The 25,944-nt window shown below is 45.1% G+C and overlaps 1 protein-coding gene across 3 annotated transcripts in view; it reads left to right on the plus strand.

Annotated features, from left to right (window-relative positions):
- Positions 1-25,944, plus strand: part of CDYL (chromodomain Y like) — a 171,993-nt gene that overhangs the window by 95,303 nt on the left and 50,746 nt on the right. For 2 of the 3 annotated variants that reach the window (XM_078055645.1, XM_078055644.1), the window contains exon 2: positions 6,120-6,786. The exons of the other annotated variant lie outside the window; for it this stretch is intronic. In XM_078055645.1, coding sequence (XP_077911771.1) covers positions 6,120-6,786 — 667 coding nt within the window. The remainder of the gene's footprint in view (positions 1-6,119; positions 6,787-25,944) is intronic. 3 annotated transcript variants of the gene reach the window in all.

Below are 25,944 nucleotides of genomic sequence, written 5' to 3' on the forward strand. Positions count from 1 at the left end.
ATTTTTAAGAACATCCTTAGGTTTAAACTTACCCATACTCTGTCTCAAACAAAGTCATTTATTTTGGGAAATAGTTATCTTTTCTTATGGATTACCTCTCCCCCAGGGCAAAATCTCTGAACCACTAGTCTGGGTGCTGAGTAGAGTGGTAGCCTCTGATTTCTCAGCTTGCCTCTGCCAACATAAAACCTCTCCCAGAGTGACTCGGGGCAGAATTGGTCACAGTCCCCAATATTTTTGCCCTGTTACCCCTGGGATAAAGCCTCCTTATGAATAGGGGCCAGCTAGAGGAAATGAGTCCCTGACCTCTCAGTCATACTCATAAGAGGTTTTTACCTCTTCTCCTTTGAGTGGGAGAGGAAAATGCTGGTAGCCTGTCTGTCCTAGTGACATTTGAGAAGACTTGATTGGTAGCCGAGAGGGGAGAGAAAGCCTATATTCTTAGCTACACTCAGTGAGCTCCTGTCACACTAACTGGAGGGTAGGTAGGGAAAGAAGTGGGTCTTGGCTCAGATGCCATGAACTCTCTGTTCTTACCGAGTGTTGGTTGACTTTCTTGAATAAATGTTCCTTCATTTGCTCTATGGCCTTAGGACAATTTCCAGAGACTTTAGGGTTTTGTGATTTTTTCTTTTTCTTTTTTTTTTATGTTTTTTTGGGGGGTTTTTTTGGTAATAGTTTACCAGCTTTGCTTATTTGGTTGAAGAATGTGTTTACAGAGCTCCTTATTTTATACTGCCATCCCAGAATTGGAACTCTACCTTTGCTTTTGAAGCGTATTTTTTTTAGATAAAGAATTCTGAGTTGACAGGTTTTTCCTTCAGTGCTTTAAATATGTTTCCTTTGTCTCCTGGCCCCCACTGTTGTGGTGCTGTCTGTGATGTGTTCTCCTGTCCTCTGCTCACTGGCTAGTTGGTGTTACCCTTTATCTTGGTTTGTTTAGATTTGATTGTGATGTCCATTGGTACGGTTTATGCTGAACACCTGCTTCCTTCCAAGAATCTGGAATTTTGACCCATGCTAGGCAGAGGATGCCTCTGTGACCAGCCCTAACAAAAAAATCTTGGGCAGGAAGTCCTTAATGAGCTTCTTTGGTAGACAGCATTTTGCATGTGTTGTGACAACTTGTTGCTGGAGGAATGAAGCACATCCTGTGTGACTCCCCTGGGAGAGGACCCTTGCAAACCTGCACTCGGTTTCCCTTGGACTTTCCCCTACATGCTTTTCCCTTTGTTCATTTTGCTTAGTGTCCTTTCACTGTGTTAAATTATAGCCATGAGTGAGACTGCATGCTGAGTCCTCGGAGTTCTAGTGAATCCTCAAACCTGGAGGTGGACTTGGGTGCCCCCAACACACCCATTGTTGTTTTCCACTAGCCTGTCGTAGTTCAGGAGTCCACCTGGGATTTGAGAGGGTTTATAATATTGTTTCAGGGGACTCCCCCTTCTGTGGGGGCCCTCCTGTCTGTGATCTCCACTAGATTTCTAGCACTCTGTCAACTCCTGACTCGGCCTTCTGACCCCCGAAGCCTGGAAGACTGCACTTTCTATGTGAGTCCTACCAGCAGCCAACCAGGGAGTGCAGAAGCCCTTGGGTTCCCTTGTTTAAAGGGTCTAGTCCCTCCAGTGTCTACCAGCTTTTGGTTTCTTTACAGTGTTGTCAAATATTTATGTTTATATTACACCTTTACTTCTTTCAGTGGAACTATCTGCCTGTGTTTTTAATAGTTAACAAATGTTCTTAGTATTTCAGGCAACTTTTCCTTTTAATAGTAAACACAACTCTCAAACGGCTAGTGAAACACTTATCTTCTTCATATAAAGAGCTGTTGCTTTTCAAAGGTCCTGTAGAATTCTTTGATAAAAGCAGGGTTTTTGTTTATTCATTTTTTCCATAGTGATGCTCTGTTGTTGCAGATTTTCCAGCCATTGGTGTAAGACCCAAACCTGAGAAAAGCTTTCAGCATTTCTTGTGGTTTCAAAGTTATCCTGGCAGCCTGCTCCCACTGTTCTGGCTGGGAGGAATCAGCAAGTATTGCTGACAAGGTTATCGATGATAACACAATGTGCCAAACTTTTTCTACTGTATTTTGCAACTTTGGTCTTTTCCTGTAAGTTGATATATTTGGATGCCTTGCCCTGATAAAATTTCTAGGCTGTTTGGTATTTAATGTAGCAGTAGCAGAGTTACTCTTTCTTCCTACTCTTCCTGAGCTCTTCAACCAGTTTGGGCTTCTCTGTGGGTTTTTGTTTCTGTGTTAGGGAACCTTTGTCCATCCTTGTCTGGCTTCTGTGACTCTGTAGCACATTTCAGCACATTCCTGGGGCCACAGATACTAGGATGTGCTCTGAGGTAGGTGAAGTGAATTAGGTGTTTGGAATGATCTTTTGATTAATTGCACAGCTTTGCAAACCATCAGAGGACATTGTAATGTTAAGGAAAGCCTTGTCTGACTTGTGTCACATCTTGGCTTTTTAGATTGAGTTTTAGAAGGAAATCCTAACGAACAGAGCTTTGGTCAGTTTACTGTGCCACAGGTAGTCAAGGCTATTGTGATTTGGATTCACCGGAATTTTACTGCACATGTTAGTGTGGGTAACACAGCAGAACAATCTAGGTAATTTGGATAAGATTTTCATGCCTTTCTTCATTTTGTCTTGGGCTTTTAAGAATCTTAGTAGAACTTGTCTGTGGTTCTATACTTCTGTGTTAATAAGTTTGTTTTATATAAAATTCTTTGCATTGAAATTCTGTAACTAGAGGTGGATACCTGTGCGTATACTTTGAAAAGACTGTTAACTGAGACTAGTTTTCAGAAATGGCTATGTTAGCAAGGAGAGGAAGAACACAAGGGGAAGGGACCGAAAACCTGAAGGAAAGTTTATTTATGTGTTTCTCTTGGAATCAAGGTTTTCCTCCCTCACCACCATAAAAGCACTCTGGAAATAATTTTAGGCTTAATAGTACGGTCAAATATTTTTGAATCTGGGTGATGATGCCTTTTTGTGAGAGACTAATTTATTTTAGCCACTCAGACTAAGAATCAGTAGGACTTTTCCTTTAAGCTTTCAAATGGGGAAGAAGGACATCTGTCCTTGAATGGTGGGGAGAGGGTGTCATGTACCAGTGGAGTCCGAGTTGGTATTAAGAGGGCTATGGTCATTGGCCTAAACGTCCCTACCCTGCGTCTAGGGCCTGGAGTGATTCTGGTAGACCTGCCACTTGAAAGGCATGCTTGCTGTCTCCTTATCAGCTATATGTGTCTTGTCAATTTGCAAGCCATGTTCCCCATGAGAATTAGTAGGACAGCAAGTCTGCAACCTGAATGTCCTGTGTCCTGTTGCTTTCTCAGCATCTAATGCAGGGGTCAGCAAACTGTGGCCTCAGGTTAACTCGAAGAATGGTTTTTACCTTTTTAAATAGTTGAAAAAAATCAAAAGCTTAATATTTCATGACACAAGTAAATTAGAAAATCTAATTTTAGTGTCCATAAATAGAATTGTTTTTGCTTTTAAAAAGTCTCCTCCTTTATATGTTGTTTGTGCTACAGTGACAAGAGTTTGGTGGTTGGGAGCCCATATGGCCTGTGTGCCCCTTTACCTAAAGTTTGCCAACCCCCAGTCTCATGGGTCCCCTATTACTGCCTGCCTTCGGTGTCTAAACAAAGTCTGACCACTGAGTATACATAAAACATAGCATATACACCACCGCAGCTGCTGAGAGAGGGGCAAGCCTGCTGGGGGCTGGCAAAGGAAGGTGCCTGTGGGTTACAACCCTAGAGAAGAAGCACCAGTGAAAGGACAAGAGCGGCAAGAATCTCATCCTCCTTTACTAGCTCCCTCTTCAGCTTTAAGAAAATGGAAGAAAGGAAAATTGGGTGCTCCGGTTTAGTACGGTTTAGTTGACCCTTGAACAACATGGGTTTGAACTACGTGAGTCCTTCTGTACACCGACTTTTTCTGATAAATACCGCACAGTACCATGAATGTATTTTTTCGTACTTACGACTTTCTTAGTAACATTTTAATATTTTCTTTTCTCTAGCTTCCTTTACTGTAAGAATACAGTATATAATACATATACAAAATATGTGTTAATTATGTATGTTATCAGTAAGTCTTCCAGCCAACAGGATATCAGTAGTTGTTTTGGGGGAAGTCAGAAGTTATATGCAAATTTTTTTACTGCCTTGGAGGTGGGGGTTGGTGCCCGACTCCCATGTTGCTCAAGGGTCAACTGTACTTCATGCTTCTGGACTGGAAATTGAGTTAGAAAGAAAATAAGTATTAAAATGTAGTTTCCTCTTAGGAGAGAATCTATTTACCCCATGTCTTTAAAACTTTTAAACTATTTCTGCTATGAAATTGATTCATGTGGAATTTTCCAGAAATACATCTTTTACTTAATATTGAAATACTTAAGCCCTTGTATAAAACTTTTCACAAGCAAAGGAGCAGGAAAAAAAAATCACTTTCAAAGCTTTCCATGCTATATTATGGACCGTGTGGACTTACATATGCGGATCTGACATTAGTTATTAGGTAATAATCTACAGAGATTATTAGTTATCTCTGTAGAGATCTGTTAGGCCTGAAATCTGCCACCTGCTGAAACAAGTCCTTTCTTTACCCTTAATCCTTTTTTCACGGAAGCAATAATGTGTATTTAATTTTAGGCTTTTCTGTAGTTAAGGGCTTTAATTCCCTATATCCCAGGTAGACATATTGGAGAGTTTTTTTGATGGGGGTGGATTTTGAGAGGGGGGGAAATGATGAGGTAAGGTATTCTCCCATTCTCCAAAAGTGTCTGTTGTTGTACTCTAAGTTAGCCTCTGTTATTTTGGAATGTTGGAGAACTAGGTATACCATTATGTCATCTGACCTGACCTGTAGGTTTGCCAGAAATTTATTTATGTTCTTGGTAATTGATGGGCTTAGACGTTGAATCCTTAATTAAAGAGCTGCTCTGTGGCTGTAGGCCTCTCCCTGCAAGGTACAGAGATGCACGCTGCCGCCGGGGAAGCAGGCTGATGGTTTTTATGTTAACTACAGAGAGGTTCCAACAGATTCTAAATATTTCCCCAGTAACATGGGGAAATTATGTCAAATAGATTTTGTTCGCGTGAGTCATCAAAGATCTCCCATTTACACTTAATGTGAAGGTAATAGCTATGTCACAGTAATAACTATCTTTCATGGCAAATTCATAAATTAGTGTGAATTCATAAATTAGGTATGGGATATATTGATCATCATATTCAAAGATTAGCAGCATCTTCCTTTGAAGATGTTAGTGTAAAATTAGTTCAGGGACGCCTGGGTGGCTCAGTCGTTAAGCGTCTGCCTTAGGCTCAGGTCATGATCCCAGGGTCCTGGGATCAAGCCCCGCATCGGGCTCCCTGCTCAGCAGGAAGCCTGCCTCTCCCTCTTCCTCTCCCCGCTTGTGTTCCCTCTCTTGCTGTGTCTCTCTCTGTCAAATAAATAAAATCTTTAAAAAATAATAATAATAATAAAATTAGTTCAAACCAATATTTGGAGGTAAATAACTGACCATTCCAGACCATTTTGTTACCGATATAGCATCACACTCTCTATGGACCTTTCTCCGTTTTAACCGAGTGCTTCTCACTGATACTTGCAATACTGACCGTTTCTTCCGTGAGCCAGTTCCACACGTCAGGAGGCTCCGAGCCCTTCGTAGCTAGTGTTTACCACAGCCGAGCTAGTGCCTGAGGAGGGCCTGCCATGGGTGCCCTGAGGATGACCAGGCAGAAGGCTGCAGATGACTAGTCCTGTTCCAGCTGTAACAGAACCAACTCAGGTGGTCAGGGTCTGAGGTAAAAATAAAAACAGAGCCCCCTTTGAATCACAGAAAAATAGGCTACTTAATGTACGTCCATGTATTCTGGGCATAAAATTTTAGCATCTTGTCTGACTTAATTTCAAGGAAATTGCTAAAATCCCCAATGTTCTGTTCCTATGCTTTTTTCAGCTTAGGAAAGAGATGGTCATTTTCTTTATCTGTTGTGGTTTTTATTATTTCTGATGCTTCCTTATGAAACTTGCCCCTTTTTTCCCAGATAATACGTTGACACCTCTTTCTTTTCTGTTTATAAACAGGTTGAAAGGATTGTTGACAAAAGGAAAAACAAAAAAGGGAAGATAGAATATCTGGTTCGGTGGAAAGGCTATGACAGCGAGGACGACACTTGGGAACCAGAGCAGCACCTTGTGAACTGTGAGGAATACATTCATGATTTTAACAGACGCCACACCGAAAAGCAGAAAGAAAGCACACTAACCAGAACAAATAGGACCTCTCCAAACAATGCCAGGAAACAGATCTCCAGATCCACCAACAGCAACTTTTCAAAGACCTCTCCTAAGTCACTAGTGATTGGCAAAGACCACGAGTCCAAAAACAGTCAGTTATTTGCTGCCAGCCAGAAGTTCAGGAAGAACACAGCTCCATCTCTCTCAAACCGGAAGAACATGGACCTAGCGAAATCAGGTATAAAGATACTTGTGCCTAAGAGCCCCATTAAGAGCAGGACCGCAGTGGACGGCTTTCAGAACGAGAGCCCTGAGAAGCTGGACCCCGTCGAACAGGGTCAGGAGGACACGGTAGCACCAGAAGCAGCAGCCGAAAAGCCAGTCGGAGCCTTATTGGGCCCTGGTGCAGAGCGAGCTAGGATGGGGAGCAGGCCCCGAATACACCCATTAGTGCCTCAGGTGTCTGGCCCTGTGACTGCAGCCATGGCCACGGGATTAGCTGTTAACGGAAAAGGTGAGTGTCCAGGTGAGCTGCTCAGTAGGCAGCGTCCCTTCAATGGCCACAGGCTGTTTCTCAGCATGCTGGCAATTTTCTCAAGGTGTGTAGGCACCCCTTTCTTACGTGTTGGTCTTACTCTAGAGGGCAGGCTAAGGGAAGTCTGGGGAGGCTGTGGACTGGAACCTCCGAGAGCCGGTGCAGCCTCCTTCTTTACCTGAAGCCTTTGGCATTTCTCTTTTCAATCAGCACTAGCTGTCTCTGTTTAATTTGTACCCACAAACCGTCCCACCACATCGACTTGCTTTGAACAGCGTCTCCTCACTCTAAATCCGTACGCGTGGTATTTTCCTTTATAGCAGGTCTCTTTGTGAACCTTCATACATCTTAGTATGTATAAAGTCTCATGTTAAGGGTCCATCTGAATTTTCTAAATGTGACCAGTATTGATTAGAAGTCACGAACCTTATTTTGCTGACGCATTTAAATAACCGGAAATGCCTTTCAGGTGAAGGTACCAATCACCTAATAGAACCTACGGGACTTTGATTTGTTCGTCTGTAATCATCAACTGTTCAGATCTCATTGTCCCTTTTTCAGAGTAGGAGTGCACTCAGCAGGGGTGGTATTTTCTGTTGTGTTTCCGCTCCTGGATTCTGCAGCTTACCTGGTTGTGCCGTGGCCTCCCCAGCTCTTAAGACTGCGCAGCTGGGATTAACACAGCTCCCTTCCCCTAACTGTCCCCATGCCTTGGCTAGCCACCGATTTTTATAGAGTTCTGTTACGGGTTTCTCTGATGTGAGCCCCACTAGTTTGGCCTCACTTTGGGCCCTGGTCATTTCTTACCTGCCATAGTTTTCTCATTGGTCTCCCTGCTTCCTGCCTGTTGAGGGTTTCTGTCCATTTTCTGTAGTTCTTGGACGGAGGTGGGGGAGGGGCATCCCCGTCAGCAGTCCAATCCAGCCACCGTTGTTTTAGTTAGCAGGCGTGCTCCTGAGTCTCTGCTTGGCCCTCACCCCCTCTCAGCTCCCTCTCGGCCAGGAGCATCATGCCTCCTCTGGAGCTCCCACTCTGCCTTCTGGTTCAGGACCCACGTGCTCTTGCATCCTCTGGTCTCATATGCCGTCCTCTGTGCTGCAGTGTTGTGATTGTATCTGTCTGAGTGTCCCCGCCAACTCACCCTTAGTGAAATAAAACAAAATGGTGTTGGTTTGGAAGGAGGGGAGCTATTTCCCTTGAGGAGAACTGTTCACCTCAGACACTGCCCTATCCGTCTTGTTGTGGTGCATCAGTGAGTTTTGGTTTAGACCTTCGTGGAGCAATGAAGAGGGAGGGATCTAAACAGAAATCTGGGGTTTCCCTTTGGACAGTAAATTGCCATTTGGCTAGTATTTTTCCGATAACACGCTTTACCCAAATGCTGCTTTTCTTTCTTACTCCAAAAGTTTCACCCTCACCTGGAACTTGTATGAGCTTGTTTATTACCAAGTTGACTTCCCAAATTGTTGGCCTGCTTCTTTTACTTCGTTATAAATGAAGGATCATAGAGGCTCAGGGGCAGAAGAGATGATTAGCCATCGAATTGCGTGCTCTGTTTCACAGAGAGGGCAGTCGAGTCCGCGGAGACTGTGGTGTTCAGAGAGAGCTGAAGGCAGAGATGGAATCAGAACACGTTCCTTACTTCCTACTCCCGTGTTCTCAGCTTTGCTTGCTGCCCCCACTAGATGAGGAGCATCTACTTCTCTGTTGATGACTCAGGGCCAGGCACTCCGCTGGGCTGTGTGCAGCAGATGAGGGCTGGGCGTCTGCTGACTCTGGGGCCGCGGTTGGCAAGCCAGCCCGTGGGCCAAGGCCAGCGCCCCGCCTGTTTCTGTACAGCGTGCAAGCTAAGAATGGTTTTGACACTTTCTAATGTTTGAAAAAAAATCAAGAGGAATAATATGTAATGACATGTTGAAAATATAAGAAATCCAAATTTCTGTATCCATGAAGTTTTGTGGGGGTTTTGTTTTGTTTTGCTTTTTAGAGAGGGGAGAGAGACTGTTTTTTTGTTTTTGGAGAGACAGAGGTGGGGGAGGGGCAGAGGGAGAGAGACTCTTACCCAGTGCAGGGCTCCATCTCACAACCCTGAGATCATGACCTGAGCCGAAGTCAAGAGTCAGACGTTCAACCAGCTGAGCCCCCCAGGAGCCCCTCCATAAATAAAGTTTCATTGGAACACAGCCACATTGGTTCATTGACTTAGGGTCTGTGGCTGCTTTCTAGGTACAAGGACAGCGTTGAATCATTATGACAGAGACTGTAGTGTGCAAAGCCGAAAAAACTGGCAGTCTGGCTCTTTACAGAGGAAGTTTGCTAATCCTTGCTCTATGAAGTCGCAGTCCTAGGGCTGTATTTTTGGAAAGTAAGGGAACACAAAAGGCTTCAGAAGATCTGTGGTTCCACTTTGTCCACAAAAGTTGTGTGTACATACACTTTTAGGGGTGGTGTGGGGGCATGATTTTCAAAACTTTTTTGACCCTAAAGTTTCCACATTTTGTCTTTAGCACAGTCATGCAGGCTTGGCTGCCCTCAGCAGAGCCTCCAGTTTCGTATAAAAGGAGGGTAGTGGCTTCTGTTTAAATAAGGAGTTAGTGATTTCCTTTTTTATTCTTCTTCCCATTTTGAAAACATTTTTTAATGTCCATAAAGGTGGCTTTGGTTAAAACCACCAGGGATGCGTAAGCATAAATTCTTGAATTACTTTATCTTGTTCTGTGGAGTTAGATTCACTGATCAGGATGGGAGTACCACCGTACGTGCAAGGCCCTCGTGACCTCCTCTCTCTCCTGGCCCTGAGTCCTGTGTACTGTTGAGAATACTCTCTCCACTTCGAACAGAAGCCACTCAGGAAGGTTTTTTAGGACAGTGGTAAGGGACGTGGCCATGATCTAAATCAGGCTTGCAGATTAAAAGGGAAAAGAACCATCTCCTCTTCCCTCTGGAGCCTCCCATTGGAGTGTCCTTTCTGAATGAAATATGATGGCAAAAGCAAATGGTGTGTTAGTATGGTCACCTGTGGGCTGATGCTTAAGTGGGTCAGTGCCTTTGCTTCTCCTCACCCTTTCCCTTTGTAGAAAGGTGCTTTTGTTCCCTCCTCTGGAAAGTAAGCTCCAAGAAGAGATTTTGTTTTGCCAGGGCAAAATCCTACTATGTCCAGAGCAGTACCTGTGCATAGTAGGTGCTCTGCCAATGTTTGTGGAGGGAACAATTCCAGGAGAATGGGCGCTCCCTGAAGAAAAGGACTGTAGTAAGTTCTCTGTAGCCCTGTGGCTGGGTCACACTCAATGTGAGGGAAGAAATGCTATTGAAATGACCAAGTATGGAGGCCAGAAGTACAGGAACATTCTCCAAAACCTATTACTAGCCCTCGGGGTGTTTCTTTCCTGAGAGAGCAGTACTGAAGCTGTGTCAGGCTGTTGGTCCACACTCATAATTTCTTGAAGTAGTTGTTTGTTTTTACTTTCCACATCAATTTTAGGGCTACATAAGAAAACTGATTTGTTTTTTTTAAAACTAATTGAAGCAGATACTTGTGGAGTCACTGGGAAATGAATCATCTTATTCAAAACATTAATCATGTGTGTATGAGGGATATTTTTGCCACCAAACACAACAGATATTTAAATATCTGTTAACTAAGAGAGTAAATGTTTCTGGAGAATTTTTAACACACACAATTGCTTTTACAGAATAACCATATGTATATTTGGTTTGTAACTGTTTTAAGTATGAAACAAAGGTTTAAAAGATGACTATATTGCTTCATTCAGAAATATGACAAATTTTAAAGTTTAGGTGATATGATTCTCTTCTTTATATTAATAAGTTAATGATAGTATTTTCTTGCTCTTTTAATTGCCTAACAAATTAATCCTACAAAAGAAGCAACTGCTTTTAAAAACTGGATTATTGTTACTTTGTTCTTTTATGAACTCAAATATATAATTGTTCATCGTTTGACAAGTATGACACTTGAGAAAACACTGTTAACACACTTTAAAAAAATGAGGTCTAAACCCCATCAGTGTTACTGCGTAGGGTTGCTGCCAGAGATTAAGCCAAAGCCAGCAGATTCAGGAAGAAAGTGAAGAGGTACCTTAACATACCACAAATGCTCATCCTGTGAGCATTTCCATCCAAGGAGGCTCCCGGGAGAAATTGTTCAGGAAAATTTGGTTTCTTCTGAGGAGCTGGAGTGTAAATTCCCCTTAGTAAGAATATGAAGCTGATCATCTGTCTCCCTTCTCTGTTATTATCAGGGAAGCTGTTGTTCCAAATCAGTAGCTCCACCCACGTAAGCTGCCGTGGTCCCCTAGGGCCATTTACGATTGATGTGCTGAGATTAGAATTTAGCTCCAGGGAAATTTAAGAAATCAGGAGACCAGTGGCAGGAGCTGTTCAGCAGGCCCCAACAGGAGAAGTCTACCCGGAAAAAGAGGACAGTTGAAGCTGTCCCTAGCAAGCAGTCCACTGACCGTGCCAGGGAGGGTTTGATCACAAAGGACTTGCATTGGAAACCAACAAACATTTTCTGGAGCCTCTTGTAAAATGGGTTCCATGCTAGATACTGTCTTATCTCACCGGGAACAAACCTACTTATACGTAGAAAGATTACAGAAGCTAAAATTGAACCAAAGTGGAGTCAAGTTTCTAGGCAAGCAGAGAGCAGCTCCGCGCCCCACAAAGCGGTGACTGGGATGCCCCAGGCAGAATGGTGTGGTGGCCCAGACAAGATTGTTCCTTCTTGGTGAGGGGGAGCTCAGTGGGCTGCAGAACTCTTCTCTGCTTGAGCATCGAGTGGCATTTTAGGCACAAAGCTCTTCGAGAAATGCGCTCATCCAGCAGCAGTCTTTTAGCGTAAAAAGTTGGTCACCTCCAGGAATCTTTGAGGACATACCACCCATAATCATTTCATTTTAAAAAGTTAAAAAATGGGCACCTCTTTGCCACTGATGTAGAGCCAAGACCTTTAAAGAACGGGGTACTTTGCTTTGCCATTTGTTTGGTGAGTCAAGCCCTTTTCTTTGGGTGTGGATCCATGGACTAGAGTGCGGTTGTGTGGGAAGTGCATCCATAATACAGCATCTCCTGTTGCCATTGCAGATTTCGTTGAAGTGGAACAGAAACTTCAGTGCTTACAAATCTGAGTGCACAGTCCTGGGATATTTTTTTCATTTTTCCCATTTCCTCACTTATATCTGATTCGACAATTATTTTCACTTAGAGCCTTTCCAGAGCATTAGACATCATTTCCCTTGAGGCCGCAGCTCACCTCTTGTAATCATATCTCTGATCTTATGTAAAAATGAATTAAATATGATAACCCATTCAGCTGGCCTACTAAGTTTAGGTTATGGAAAAAAAAAAAAAAAAAAAGTTTAGGTTATGGATAAAGCCAGCCTGCTCCTGACCAGCACACATCCCAGCAGGAGCAACACTGGCCTGCTGCCAGAGGACCCCCCCCCAGCCCCCACATTTCCAGGGTTTGATGGCATTGTTCAGGGGTGATTAGGGCTTGGGGAAGGGGTGACCCAGCGAACCTGCTTCAGAGCCCTTGTGACTGTTTAGTTTTCTCTTTTCGTCTCCACTCTCGAGTATTTCTTCCTATACCAGTGGTTCTCAAAGTGAGGTGCCCCGAGCAGCCGCGACGGGGGGACTCTGGGGGCCTGTTAGAAATGCAGGTCCCCAGCCAAGCCCCCCTCACGCCTCCTGAACTGCAGTGTCCCCTGGGCCCAGAAGCCTGTTTCCCACAAGCCCTCCGGGTGGCTCTGGTACTCGTCAAAGGGTCGCAACAACCCCACTGTACCGTGCTTTTTTTTAAATTTGGTTTTCTAGAGCGAGATGGGAAATAAATAAAAACACTACTAAATTCTTCTGTTTATAGTATATTTTAGGTTTCTTATGGTTAGATGCTATTCTCTGGTAAGGTTGCTTGTTAGCCTTAGTATATCTTGATTTAAAATTGTCTTTGGGCTTTTGTGATTTGGTTTAATATTTATAATTAGAAATTTTAAATGACAGGAAAGCATTGTAAAATAAAGCGTCTCAAAGAAAAAAAGAAAAATAGAAGCACCCCCCCCAAGCCCTGCCTCCTCCTCTCCAGAGAGAGAGAACTGCTGTTAACAGTTTTTTCCTTCCAGAAATTTTATAAACATGCGTATCTTTTAAATACATCAGTGGGTTCATACTTGTCATACAGCTCTCCAACTTAGGCTTTTGTTTTTAATTTTGATATATCTTGGATATATTTTCATATCCACACAAGTAGCCCTACCTCATTCCTCTAAAATGTTTGTGGCTATTTATTGTGCGAGTACATATCCTACGTACCTGCCCACCCCCCCAATTCAGTGTCCGTATTTCTCAGCAGGGGGCACTTTGGCATTTGAGCCTGGACGCTTACTGGTTTAGCATCCTGGGCCCTGCCCTTAAGATGCTGGTAATGGCCTCAGGCATCGTGACAGATCTCTGTGTCTGTTCTTCCCATCTACCTGCACAGGGCTTGTGTCTGGGTGCATCCACTATGTGAGAACCTCAGCGTGGACATTAAGAGTTTTTTTTCCACACAGATGAATACATTTTATCAATGTTGCAACAGCAGAAATGTTAACGCACCTCCTGTCTTAAACCTGAGTAATCCATAAATACTATGAATTTTTATGCAAGTAGTTTAGAAGTACAATGAGCCTAGTAGGAAAGTTTACCATTACCCCCTCCCCAAAGGGAACATTAATAGTTTGACAGCTTTCCTTTCAGACCTTGTACATATTTATACTCTTTGATATGGAATCATACTATATACATCGTTCTGGTATCTGCCTCTTTCGTTTAACATCATGTTGTGGAGAGCTTTCTATTTTAAGACACAGATCTCTACCTCTTTTGAAGTTTTAAACTTGATTTTTGTCTTTTTGGATGCAATTTCATATTTGTGGAGGTTTTGAAACCAGTCCAAGAAGAACCCATAGGCTTCACCCACGCTCCCCAGTTGTCTATGTTCAGCCTCACTCACTGACTTCCTCCCTCCCGCAGGTGTGCGTCTGTCCATGTGCTCACATACATGCGTGTGCGTGTGGTGTGCGTGCCCCCTACGCCCCCCTCCCACCTGTGTGAGCCTTAGCTGGACACTTGCTGCTGTCAACAAGAGTCCAGGGCTGTAATGAAGGTTTTGCTAGATGCTGCCAAATTGCTCTCTAAGCAAGCTGTAAAGATTGTGAGTGCCCATTTTCCTATTATTCTTAATCAACTTTTAAATACCTGTCAGATATTTAAAGTAGAAGATGGTATCTCCTTGTTTTAATTTTAAAATGTGGAAGTTCTGGTTTCCCAGGTTAGAATTGTTTACATTTATTTTTCTGTTAATTTCCTTTATATATCTTGCCTCTTGAGGGGGGGACAGAGTTGTTCAACCTTTTCAAACTGTGAAGACTTTGTGAACATGCGTGTCCTCCTCGCCCAAGGACCACGCTGATCTCACGTGTCGGGGCCGGAAAGTACATCCTTTCAACAGGAGCATTTCAGAAGACTTCACTGACTTTGGCTCTCCCAGCACCCACTTCAGGACGATAACTTCCATGCCAGGGGTTAGAACGAATAGTGCCATTGAGTCTCCACCCTAGGGGATTTACAACAGTTTAATGAGAAAACCTCAAATTAATTTGCATTAATCTTACGGTTCCTGCTCAGGTTCGAATATACCAAAGTGTATTTTATTAACTTGGAGTTTTATAATTTAAAAGAAATTTGGGTTATTTAGGTCATATGTCAGAAAAGAATCTGACTACAGTTCCTGCTCCTCTTGAACTTTATAAACTGACTGGCACAGGGGCAGAATAAAAACAAGTCACCGACTCAAGTGAAATTCCTTTTTTGAAAATATTTGCTCTTGTTGGCACCTGCTGGTGGGGGCCGAATACTTGTTACAAATCTTACTTGTCTCAGGGCACCTGGGTGGCTCAGTCGGTTAAGGGTCTGCCTTCAGCTCAGGTCATGATCCTGGGGTCCTGGGATGGAGCCCGATGCTAGGCTTCCTGCTCAGCAGGGAGTCTGCTTCTCCCTCTGCCCCCTCCCCCTGCTTGTGCTCACTTGGTCACACTGGTGAAAGGGATTTTTTTATAAGCCTCATTCATAGTGTTGCCAGTAGTCTATTAGTTGAGACTTTCTCTCTCTCAGAGAGACTCTCTCTCTCTCTCCTGAAACTGACTCAAATTGGCTTCAACAAACAGACAAAAGTGCCATCTATTGGCTCAGGTGAGCAAGATCCAGGCTTAGGTGGATCCATTGCCTAAGAAGTAACCAAGCCCCAGCCCCTTCTTTCCACCTCTGGGCTTCATTCAGGCAAACCCATCCCATGGGGAAGGCAGATGCTATCTACAATTCTAGCTGGCATCCCAACCCTCACAGCAAACCAGGCAGAAAAGAGTTTCTCTTTCCCAGAAGTTCCAAGAGAGGAGATCGGCTTCCTCCAAACTCTGGTTACCCAAGCGCAACCCAGGGCTATTACCAGTAGGAGTGGAAGAGACTGAACTCCTGACAGTCTTGACACAATTAAGATTACCCTTAAAATACAACAGTGCTTTCCTGAGTTACAGAATATCATAAGTGTTAAATATGGAATAGTAAATGAATAATAATTTTAATTCATGTTTTAGCTTTTGGGCAGTCCTCTCAAACTGTACATGATCTTCTTCTCCCAGTTGCTCACCATGAGACTGAACTCTGTATTCGCCTTTTCATTTTCTATTTTTGTGTGTCATTGTGTGTTGTTCTTCCTTCATAGCTGTTAGAGTCCTGTGTTTGAAGTTGGGGGGAGGGGGTAGGCTGGGCACTGTGTCTGTCTCGTAAGTTGGTATGTCACCTTTTACAAGTAGGCAGTCATATTTTTCATTACAAATGAGGAAAGGCTGTGTTTGAGTCAGTTTATTAGGGACCTCTTAAAAGAAGACTCTACAGAGTCCTGTTCCCCAGGGTGCTTTTGCTTTGGGTGGAGTCTTAAGCAGCTTGGACACCTAGGCTATGTAGAGGAGCACTGATTTTAGGGGAATCGCCAAAAAAGTAAAATCTGGCGGAAGAGATCCAGAGAAAGATCCAGAACAGACAAATTCAATAAAACTTTAGATAGTAGAATGGGAAAACATTGTAGCAAACATTGTAATCTTCTTTAGAATCTTCTACATTGTCTAGTCCCATTGTTTACATATAATAGGTGCTTAATTAACATTTGTATGTGAGCGAGTGAGTTGTCAGAGCAGTTTTCTTCACTTCTACTTTCATCATTAGTGTTTGTCTTCTAAAAAAGGCTCCGTGTGAAAAAGAATGAGGTTTGTGGGGATGGTTGGGAGAAATTGCCAAGGAAGTAAGAGCCAGGGCAAGTTTTGAGCTTGCTTGCAAATACGGAATGATATGTAATTCTTTGAGCTGGAAAAACTCAAGAAAACATCTGTAGGTTAATGGTGTAGAACATCTTTTAAAAATATCAGTGAATAATTTTGCTCTCTATGACAATATCCAGGAGGCAACTTTATGGGTAATAAGTAGGGCCCCTCACCCAGATTTAGGCACTTCCAGAGCTCAGTGTCACTAGAATGAGCTTCAGACCACCAGAGCCTTTCCACTGCCTTAGGTTTTTGGTCATTTTGAGATGAAAATAACCTTGCGGTGTGATTCTGTGCGTTTCCTCTTTGTCATTCCCAAGCTACAGCCTATAAGAAAGCCCTGCAGCCTTTCTCTATAATTTTTCCCGGTTGAACTGCCTTCTTCCCCTTTCTCATCTGCCCCTAACTTAGTAGCAGCCCTTCAGCGCTCATAGCTGTGTCTTCCTCAAGTTCCCCGTCGTGTTCAACCTCCTGAAGGAGGATTTCCCGTTCACCTTCCTGCCCTCCCTGAAGCCAGACACCTGCCCTGCTCGCTGGTCCTCTGCCTTCCCTCACAGTCTCTGGAGTGGAGAGTGTTTATCCTCCCCCAGACCCAGATGAACACCCTGCCCTGTTGAGGCCTATGTTTTCTGACTCCTTCCTCCCCCCTTACTGTCTGCTTCACTGACCTCTTGGTCCTATGTCAGCATTCCCCAGAAGACAGGCTTTAGGATCCCGCCCTTCCTTGTCACCCCAGAGGACTGGGCTGCACGTGGAAGCCACGACAGCCGCATCGCTCATCCTGGTGGCAGCTAGCGTTTACTGTGTCCCTGCGTCCCTGGGTTCACTCCATGCATGTGTTGCTGCTCACCCCAGCTGGGACTGGTGAGTGATGCCCATTTTACTGATCACACTAGGCTGAGAGACAGGAAGGACTAGAACTCATGAACGCCTTTTCTTCAGGGTTCCACTTGTCTCCACCCTGATTCTGATTTTCCTTTTAGGCCGCACTTGTGGGACATTTCGTTCAGGATTGCCTGCTCTTTTCCTTTCCCACCCACCCCCAGTGTGGCTCCTGCCCTGCCGCTCTGCAGGGGCTCTTGGTCCCCAGGCCACGGTCACTCCAGGCCACTCCCCGCCACATTTAATATGAGCGCCATGTCATTGTTTTTGCTTTCATTTTAATTGTGGCAGCAAACACATACACGTTACGTTACCATCTTAAACATCTTTAAATGCATAGTTCAGAAACGTTACAAGTGTATTCACATTGCTGTGCTCCTGGGCTCGATCACATTTTCACCTGACACAGTTGAAACTCTACCCTTTAAACACTAATGCTCCCTCCCGTCTCCCCCACAGCCCAGCAAACACCATTCTTCTTTCTGTTTCTTTGGTTTTGACTACGTCAGATAGGCTTATATCACTTCAGGATGTCCTGGAGCTTCATCCATGTTGAAGCCTGATACAGGATTTCTGTCTTTTTGAAGGCTGCGTAATATTCCATGGCACGTATAAACCACGTTTTCTTTATGCATTCATCTGTCAGCTGACATGGGGTTGCGTCTACCTCTTGGCTGTTGTGAATAATGCTGCAATCGATATGGCTGCAATCAATATCTCTTCAAGACCTGGCTTTGAATTCCCACAAGTGGAATTGTAGGATCATATGATAATTCTGTTTTTGATTTTGGGGTGCCTCCATACTGTTTTCTGTAGCAGCTACACCATGTTACTTTCCAACCACACTTTATGTCCTCACCCCAGAACTTGTTTCTGGAACACTACTACTTTTTTACACCTTTTACCTCTCTGGGTGTTTCTTTTCCCAGGCGCCTTTGTGGCTGTTCTTTTGCCCCCCTTTAAGAGGCACAGCCCCCAAGACTGCTTGCTGGGCACATGTGCACAAGGATATTTATTTGGTGCATGGGGCCTTTGGGAGGATGCTGACAGGGCAGCAGCTGGGGCCAAGGGCCATCCGCTGGGGGTTCCAGCTGCCCTCCCCCCCACACACTGCCTAAGCACTAGGGTCCTTCTTCCTAGTCAAGGTCAGCAGGCTGCCTCATTCCCCTGAGCTGCTCTACTTCCACATGTCCTTTTAAGTAGAGTTGACACGCTCCTCTTTTTTTTTTTTTTTTTTAAAGTAATTTCTACCCCCGTCACGGGGCTCGAACTCATGACCCCAAGATTGAGTCGCATGCTCCACCAGCTGAACCAGCCAGGCGCCCTGACATGCTCCTCTTTACAGCTGTGTCCCCAGGGTTTCTCCTCCCTGCCTCGAGATAGGTGGCCACCAAATGCGGGAGGTGGATAAAGCCTTCTCTTCCTTCGTGGCTCATCCTAACGTGTCTTCATAATTACTGTTTTTCTGATGTTATTGAATTTCAAAGTTACCATTTTAACTGTGTATTAAGAGTAATACATTATTGTTTTATCTGGGCAAAATCTAGTTAAGGAATTCATTCAACTTCACTGAACAAATGCAGTAATAAAAGAACACGCCGTCTGCTGTAAGATGTATACAACTGCTTGCCGTTATCTGAGTGCTTGTGGGACAAGAGGCTTCTAATTTACTTTGTCCCCAGGAGCCTGGGTCCCCTACGGCTCTCAGGTCACCCCACCTCTCCCACTTCCCATGGCTTTGGACCCTACAACTGTGCTTGTTTCACGTTACGTGGCTCCAAGCGTGCTTGCTGGCTCCTGATTAACTGTCTTCCTGACTTGGAGTTCCTGAAATAGTTTTTCCTCAGGTTTTAAGGCACATTTTAAACCTTGCTTTGAATTTCTGAGTGAATACGTTCCATGCCATTCTCTGACCATCGCAGCCTCTGCACGGGGGAGTTTCTGGAAGGTCCCCGCCTTGTTACCTGGCACTTAGCGAGCGTTTGCTGTGTGCCAGGCTCCATGCTGGATGCTGATCATCCAGAGCCCAGTGAACGACAGCCCCTGACTTCTAGGAGCTCATAGCCTGGTAGGACCAGTGTCCGTGAAAGAGCCTTTGTTTCTGACTCTAGGGATCCATTTGAATGGCATTGCAGTTGACAGGAAGTAGCAATACTGGTAAAACTGCCTCCCTACTGAAGTCAAGGGTGAAATGGTCCAGAGTGGACGGAGCCATACTGTGCTCTTGGCCAGGCCACGGTGCTGAAAGTTCAGCCCGAGGGTTATAGGCAACATTCCTTAAGGCAAGAGCAGTACAGCAGACTATTGATAAGGAGATTATAATAAACTAATCCTTGTGCAGACCTGTTCTTGCTGAAACGATGACATCTAATGAGATAAACTATCTCTATAAAAAAGTAATTACCCTCATGTAGTAAATACCCATCTCCCCTAGTGGTAAGGATCTAATGTAATTGCCTCTCGGTCTAGGACCATAAATAGGCTCTGCCGAGGCATTCAAAATATGAAATATTAAGAAAACACTTTAAATCTTAACCTCCAGGGTATTTTTTCCTCCGGGTTATTTTCCAAACTGTGTATTTGCTCCTCTGTTCTCCATGCCACCGCCTTCCCCACCTTTGGGAAGATGACCCTTTATCATCCCGTTTATTTATGATAACATCTGGTCTGCCCTTCCTACTTCATTATTTAAGAGTTGACTGCTTAAAATAATTTTTTAATAGGAACACACTAGGCTCTCGGAATACCTGAAAACAACCTCCTTTCTGCCCAGTTATCTCCATCATGGCCCACTCTAATTTCTGCCTGCAGTTTACGTTCTTATTTATGTATGTGCAGCTGAGGGCGGGAAGTGTGCTGTCGGGGAAAAGATGTAAATCTGTTCCCACCGTAGAGCCGCAGCGTGGACTTAGGACCGTCTTAGCCACTTGGAGTTCAGCTGTGCGCTGTAGATGGCCCCCTCCACCTCTGTGCTGAGAAGGAATTGTCACAAAGTCCGTGCTCTGAAATAGTGACAGTAATCCCTAGCAGATCTCCTCAGTCCCTGGGTCATCCACTGTGCCCCTGCCAGCCTGAGACGCACCACCCACCCCAGCATTACCTGAATTTCAGAAGTAGACGTTGGATAAAAATAGTAGCCCCGGGGCGCCTGGGTGGCTCAGTCCTTAAGCGTCTGCCTTCAGCTCAGGTCGTGATCCCAGGGTCCTGGGATCGAGCCCCGCATCAGGCTCCCTGCTCGGCAAGAAGCCTGCTTCTCCCTCTGCCACTCCCCCTGCTTGTGTTCCCTCTCTCGCTGTGTCTCTCTCTGTCAAATAAATAAATAAAATCTTAAAAAAAAAAAAATAGTAGCCCCATTAGCATGGTTATAAAAATGATGTGTATCACAGTCTCTTAATGAAGTCAGTTTAAATGATTGGGATACTAACCTGAGTTTCTGTCCTCTCCAGTCCCCTCGAGACTTGATTAAGAATATTAAACCCTCTGGAGTCCTTGGTGACCTAAAGTACTGTCTTAATCACTCTTTGACAGCTCAGTGTCCCGAACATCAGGCCTGGTCCCCAGTCAGTACTTGGGAGGTGATGCGCCTCTGGGTGCTGGCCTCTCCCCTTGGGAGACAGACCGGGGCTGTCCCTTTACAGGCTCAGCTGATTCTGAAAAGCGTACTCTGCCACCAAGGAGGGCAGTGTCTCGGTGCCTTTTCTGCAGTGGCCTGCTGAATTCTGAGGGAGGGGGTGTTGAGAAGCAGTCTGCGGGGAAGGACGAATCCCTGGATTATTTTGAAGTAATAAAGGGGGAGGTCACGACATCTGTTTCTGATGATTAAACCCGTGAGGCCGTTGGCCCCCGTGAGGTGAGAGCTATAGGACGTGGAGACCCGACCACGCCCCATGCTGAGGAGCCCCCGCTTTCCCCGTGCGGGCTTCTATGTGTCAGACACCTCACGCTGAAGACCTCTGTCCTCAGACTCACAGGACTGTTCCTAGTGTTAACAGTCACTGTCCTGGGAATCCTGTGTCTCTACGGTGGTTGGAGCCTTAGAAACACTTAGTGGGTTCTAATTAAATTTTAAAGTCAAATAGTAAGCTGACATGGTATATGAGGAGGCGAACGCTCAATTTTAATTAAGTTTTATATTGCTAATGGAGGGAGGGAGGGTTCTGCATTGTATCCAGTAAATGACACTCTGTCTGTCGCGTGGATATGCGGGGTGACTTTTATTAAATGTAACACACATCGTTACCTGAAGCCCTTAAACTGGACGGCGATTGTTTTTCCTCTGGCTGATATAGTTTTAAATTATGTATTCTGTGTTAGTATCATAATTGTAGCACTTTCTTCCTTGGATGACACTTTTCAGGAAAACTCGGTAGCTATTTCTTATACTTGGCATTCCCTGTGAAGGTTAAATGCCATTTTGGTTTTGTGGGAACACTGTGCAAATGTAATGTGAACATTAGCCACATGACTATGGGGGCTCACGCTGTTTAATTGCCGTGTTGCCAGAGAGCTGAGTGAGGTCTGCCAGCGTCGTCACCTCGCGTCTTCCCAGCAGCGGCTCAAGTGTAGGGGCCGCACAGCCCGCACCAGCCTTGGAACAGGTGACGTCTCATCCAGAGTGTGGCTTTGGAGACACTGTTTCTGATTCGTAGAATTCCGATTGTTTTATGGGCTCTGAAGGGAAAGTGGGACACATGCCCCCTTTTCCCATCACACGTGTGTGCTCCGGGGTTTCAGGCGAAGCTCACCCGATGGGGCAGGATGGCCTCAGCTTTATAACAGCAAGTGAGGAGGAGTGGCGTTAAGAGGAGTCTCAGTCTGGTTTTTGTTTTGTTTGGGGAGGGAGGGGTTGCCCTAGTGAATTTTCCACTTGCAAAGTAATCCCGTTTTCACGAGGGATTTTCTGATATGCATTTAATGAGCAGTTGCACACTGGGTTTTCTTGCTGCTTTCATCTGGGTAATCCTGTGACCGTCCAGCGTGGCACTCTGCCACAGTCTCCAGAGTTGCTTGCGTTACTGAGTATAACCAGTCCACATTAGAAATGGGGGCTTGAGTAAGTCCGAGGGTGGCCCCTGAGAGCCTGATTACCAGAGGGACGGCGTGTCCCCAAGATGCCCTACATAGAAAGCAGGGGCTGCTGGAAAATGCAGAAAAAGCCGTGGCAGTTCCAGTATCTGTTTCGTTGATTTCTGGAAGAATTGAAAGAAAAGCTGACTACTGGAACTTGGCTCAAGGACAGTTTTGAAGTAGTCCTCGATGCTCAAAACTGGATTCTAAAATTTCAGGTTTTTGCTTTATATTTCGAGTCTATTGTGTTCAGGTCAGTTCTCTATCTTGACCTTTGAGGTAGCTTTTGTCCTCATCTGTAAAATGATGCGTTAAATGTTCTCTCTTGAGCCCATGCTTTTTAGCATGTGATTCTAATCTTCAGCCAAAATGTCTTTGTCAAGTGAGTGGTCCGTGCTATGGTGTGGTTCTGTCTTGAGCTCTGAGTCCCCTGCCACCCTGGTAGGTATCCCTAATTGAAAAGACACACAAACGCCCCTGCCTGTCGTCAGGCGGTCCAAGGGCCATCATTCTAAAGTGTGCATGGTGTGTGGACCCCTCTCAAGGCCAAACACTTGGAGCACTCTTGAGAAAATACTTCTACCCTAGTTGGAGGAATATTGTGTTGAGAGTCCCTGCATCTCTCAGTCCTGGCTACATGTTAGGAATGAATACCTGGGCTCACTGGCAGAGATGGATGTCACCCCTCCTCAGGGATTGTCATGGAAGGCTGGCTCAGAATCACAGCTGAGGAAGGCGATCCTTGGCAACAGCCTGGTTACACCTGATGGGAACGGAGCCTGAAAGCCCCATGGGAGGCCATCAGTCCTCGTAGATGATCACGAGGGTAAAAGCATAGGATTTAAAAATTGTTGTTTACTGGGCGCCTGGGTGGCTCAGTTGGTTAAGCGACTGCCTTCAGCTCAGGTCATGATCCTGGAGTCCCGGGATCGAGTCCCACATCGGGCTCCCTGCTCAGCAGGGAGTCTGCTTCTCCCTCTGACCCTCCTCCCTCTCATGCTCTCTGTCTCTCATTCTCTCTCTCGCAAATAAATAAAATCTTAAAAAAAAAATAAATAAATAAAAAATAAAAATTGTTGTTTACTGCATAGACTCGTAGTATGTCCTCAGACCCTAGTTTGAGAAATGCTAATCTGGACTAAAGCTGGATATTTGTCTTAAAAATTTGCTTTAGGAGACATTTAATTTAGGTTTGGTTTGCTTAGCCTTTTCACTTGGCAGATTGAGCTAGCTGCTTAGTGACAACACCCCAGGAGAGCCACTGGGCAACTCTTGAGGCTGGTCTTGTGTCATGGGCCAGCATCGCACAGCCTCAGGCACTTGTCTTCCCGTGGCGGCCCCTGCGCGTGGCACATGCTGGAATTGTGGACCAGCTGGCCTTCATCCTTGGCTCCCCAAGGTTGCAGGATCTGATTCCTGAAGCATAAAACCCTCTGTTACTTTTGAGCTATTACTTAAAAGACAGTGCCTGACCTGTGAGCTTAGCATGGTCTTTCCTCATTTTTCCCTCTCCATCCATAAAAAAGTGAAACTTTACTTCTGATGGGGCCACCAGGAGCCCACACAGCCTTTTAACGTTTTGACCCACTGTAAATCCTCCAACCCGCAGCTTTCCCATCACATGGAAATGTGCTGTGTGTGTCTTTGACTAATACCATGACACTTTCTTTAGGGGGTCTCCTTCCGGGGCTCGTGGTCACATTCTGTGTCTGTCTAGATGCCCAGTTCTTTACTGGGTTCTGCTCACCTGATTAATCCACAAAGGGTCCTGTGCCTTAAACGACAGGTACAGGCCCGTGCACAGAGGCGGAGCGTTAGAGTATGCGTGAGCAAACTTAACCTTCCAGACACACCCCACTCCTCACCACCCGGAGCCGTGAGAGGTGCTCTCAGTCGTCTGAAAACATTTGTGGTTCGTGAGAGTGAGAGCAGTCTCCTAAAGGAACCCATCAAGAAAGGGAGGAGAAGCGAGTATGTAAGGGGGGAAAAAGGATGTATTTATCACGCCATTACTTATGTCCTTACAATAGGCTTTTTAAAGTAATAAATTTCATCATGAGCATGGCAAACAGTGAGTTTGTTTACCGTGAGCACTGTAAACAGTTAATTATTGGCCTCCTCCATCCTGGCAGGGAGAACAGGGAACTCCATCTTCCCGTCTCAGTGAGTGCTACCTCCATCTCTCTAATAGCTCAAGCCACAAGCCGCAGATCGGCCATGCCCGCCCCTCTTCCTCATCCTTACCACCCAGCCCGCCACCACACCCACCTCGTTCCAAGCCAAGTGCGCCTGCGTCCATCTCTTTCCCTGACCTCTGACCATTGCCAGCACCTAGTCCAGGTGACCAACATCTTTTTTTTTTTCTTTTAAAGATTTATTTATTTTAGCCGGGGGAGGGGCAAAGGGAGAGAAAGACTCTAAAGCAGACTCCCCTCTGAGCACGGAGCCCAGCGCAGGGCTCAGATCTCATGACCCTGAGATCATGACCTGAGCCAACACCGAGTCAAACACAACCATCTGAGCCGCCCAGGCCACCCCAGCATCTTTCTTGTCTTTTTTCAATCCATTTTTCACTCAGTCACCAGGAGGATTCTTGGAGATCTAATTCATATATTAAGGTCCTGCTGAAGTATCTTTCTTGGCTACCTCACGTACTGGGGATCAGATTCAGACTTCTCACTGTGATCCGCGGAGCCCTCCATGGCTTGCCCCTTCACTGCATCTGATTCAGGTGCACTAGGCTTCCTCCAGGTTCTGGAGTTTGCCAAGCTCTCTCCTTCCTCAGGGTTTCTCACGTGTACTTCTGTTTTACTGTCTGGTTCATTCCTTATCCTCCTGGCCTCGGCCCCCGGCCCTTCCTCCAAGAAGCCTTCCCTGATCTTCTCCCACACACCTTCCCCCACCTCCAGAGTAGACCATCTATGTTCTGTGACTTTCTAGCATCATCCACAGTTATACTTGCAGACTTAGTGTGCTTATTAATGTGAGTTGCTGGAGGTCGGACACTCTATATACTTATTCAGCCCTATATCTTCAGCATCCAGAACAGCACCAGACTATGGCTACCTGCCTAGGCTTGTTAAATGGCCGTTTGGATTTTCTTGTCTTTCTTCCTACCAGATTATCTCTAATGCTCTGCATTTAATGACCATTTACCTTTGTACTTTCTGTTTTCTTCTCTCAACTTGATTGATTAAACATCCTACATACTGTGTGCCAAGTATTAGGAGGTCCTCCGACTGGTGACATAATGTGACCAGTCTCAGTCCTCCAAGAGCTGGTGTTTGCTAGGATGAGAAGCCAGCTACAGAAGCTATCACATAAAGCAGTGTACAAATGCCTGTGTGTCTGGCTGAGATCAACAGAAATTTAGTGAAGAGGGAAGAGGTGTCTCCCAGGGCCTGGAAGGATTAGTAGGGTTTTGTTAAATGGCAACAGGACTCGGAGGGGTGGTCTAGGTAGAAAAGCATGAGCAAAGGACCAGGAGACAATAGTGGAGTGATCCTGGTGATTTATACACAACTTGAAAAAGGACCTAAGACAGTTTACAGGTTGGAACTACAAGGTTGGTTTTTTCCAAGTGAAGACATCAAGACAAATGGAAACGAAAACATGATGAAGCTGAGAGTGTGATAATGTAGAGAATGCACACATGACACTGAACATTGCCAGTGGGCCACAGATGTGGCTTCAAGCTGCTCAGTAGGATATCCTGAGAGTGAGCAGGTGAATCAGATTCACAGAGCGCATGCACACTTATACCCACGTGCATGCAAGCACACACACACACACGTCGCTCAAAGTACAGTTA

Source organism: Halichoerus grypus, chromosome 9 (assembly GCF_964656455.1).
Source record: "Halichoerus grypus chromosome 9, mHalGry1.hap1.1, whole genome shotgun sequence".
In the NCBI taxonomy this organism is placed as follows: Eukaryota; Metazoa; Chordata; class Mammalia; order Carnivora; family Phocidae; genus Halichoerus; species Halichoerus grypus.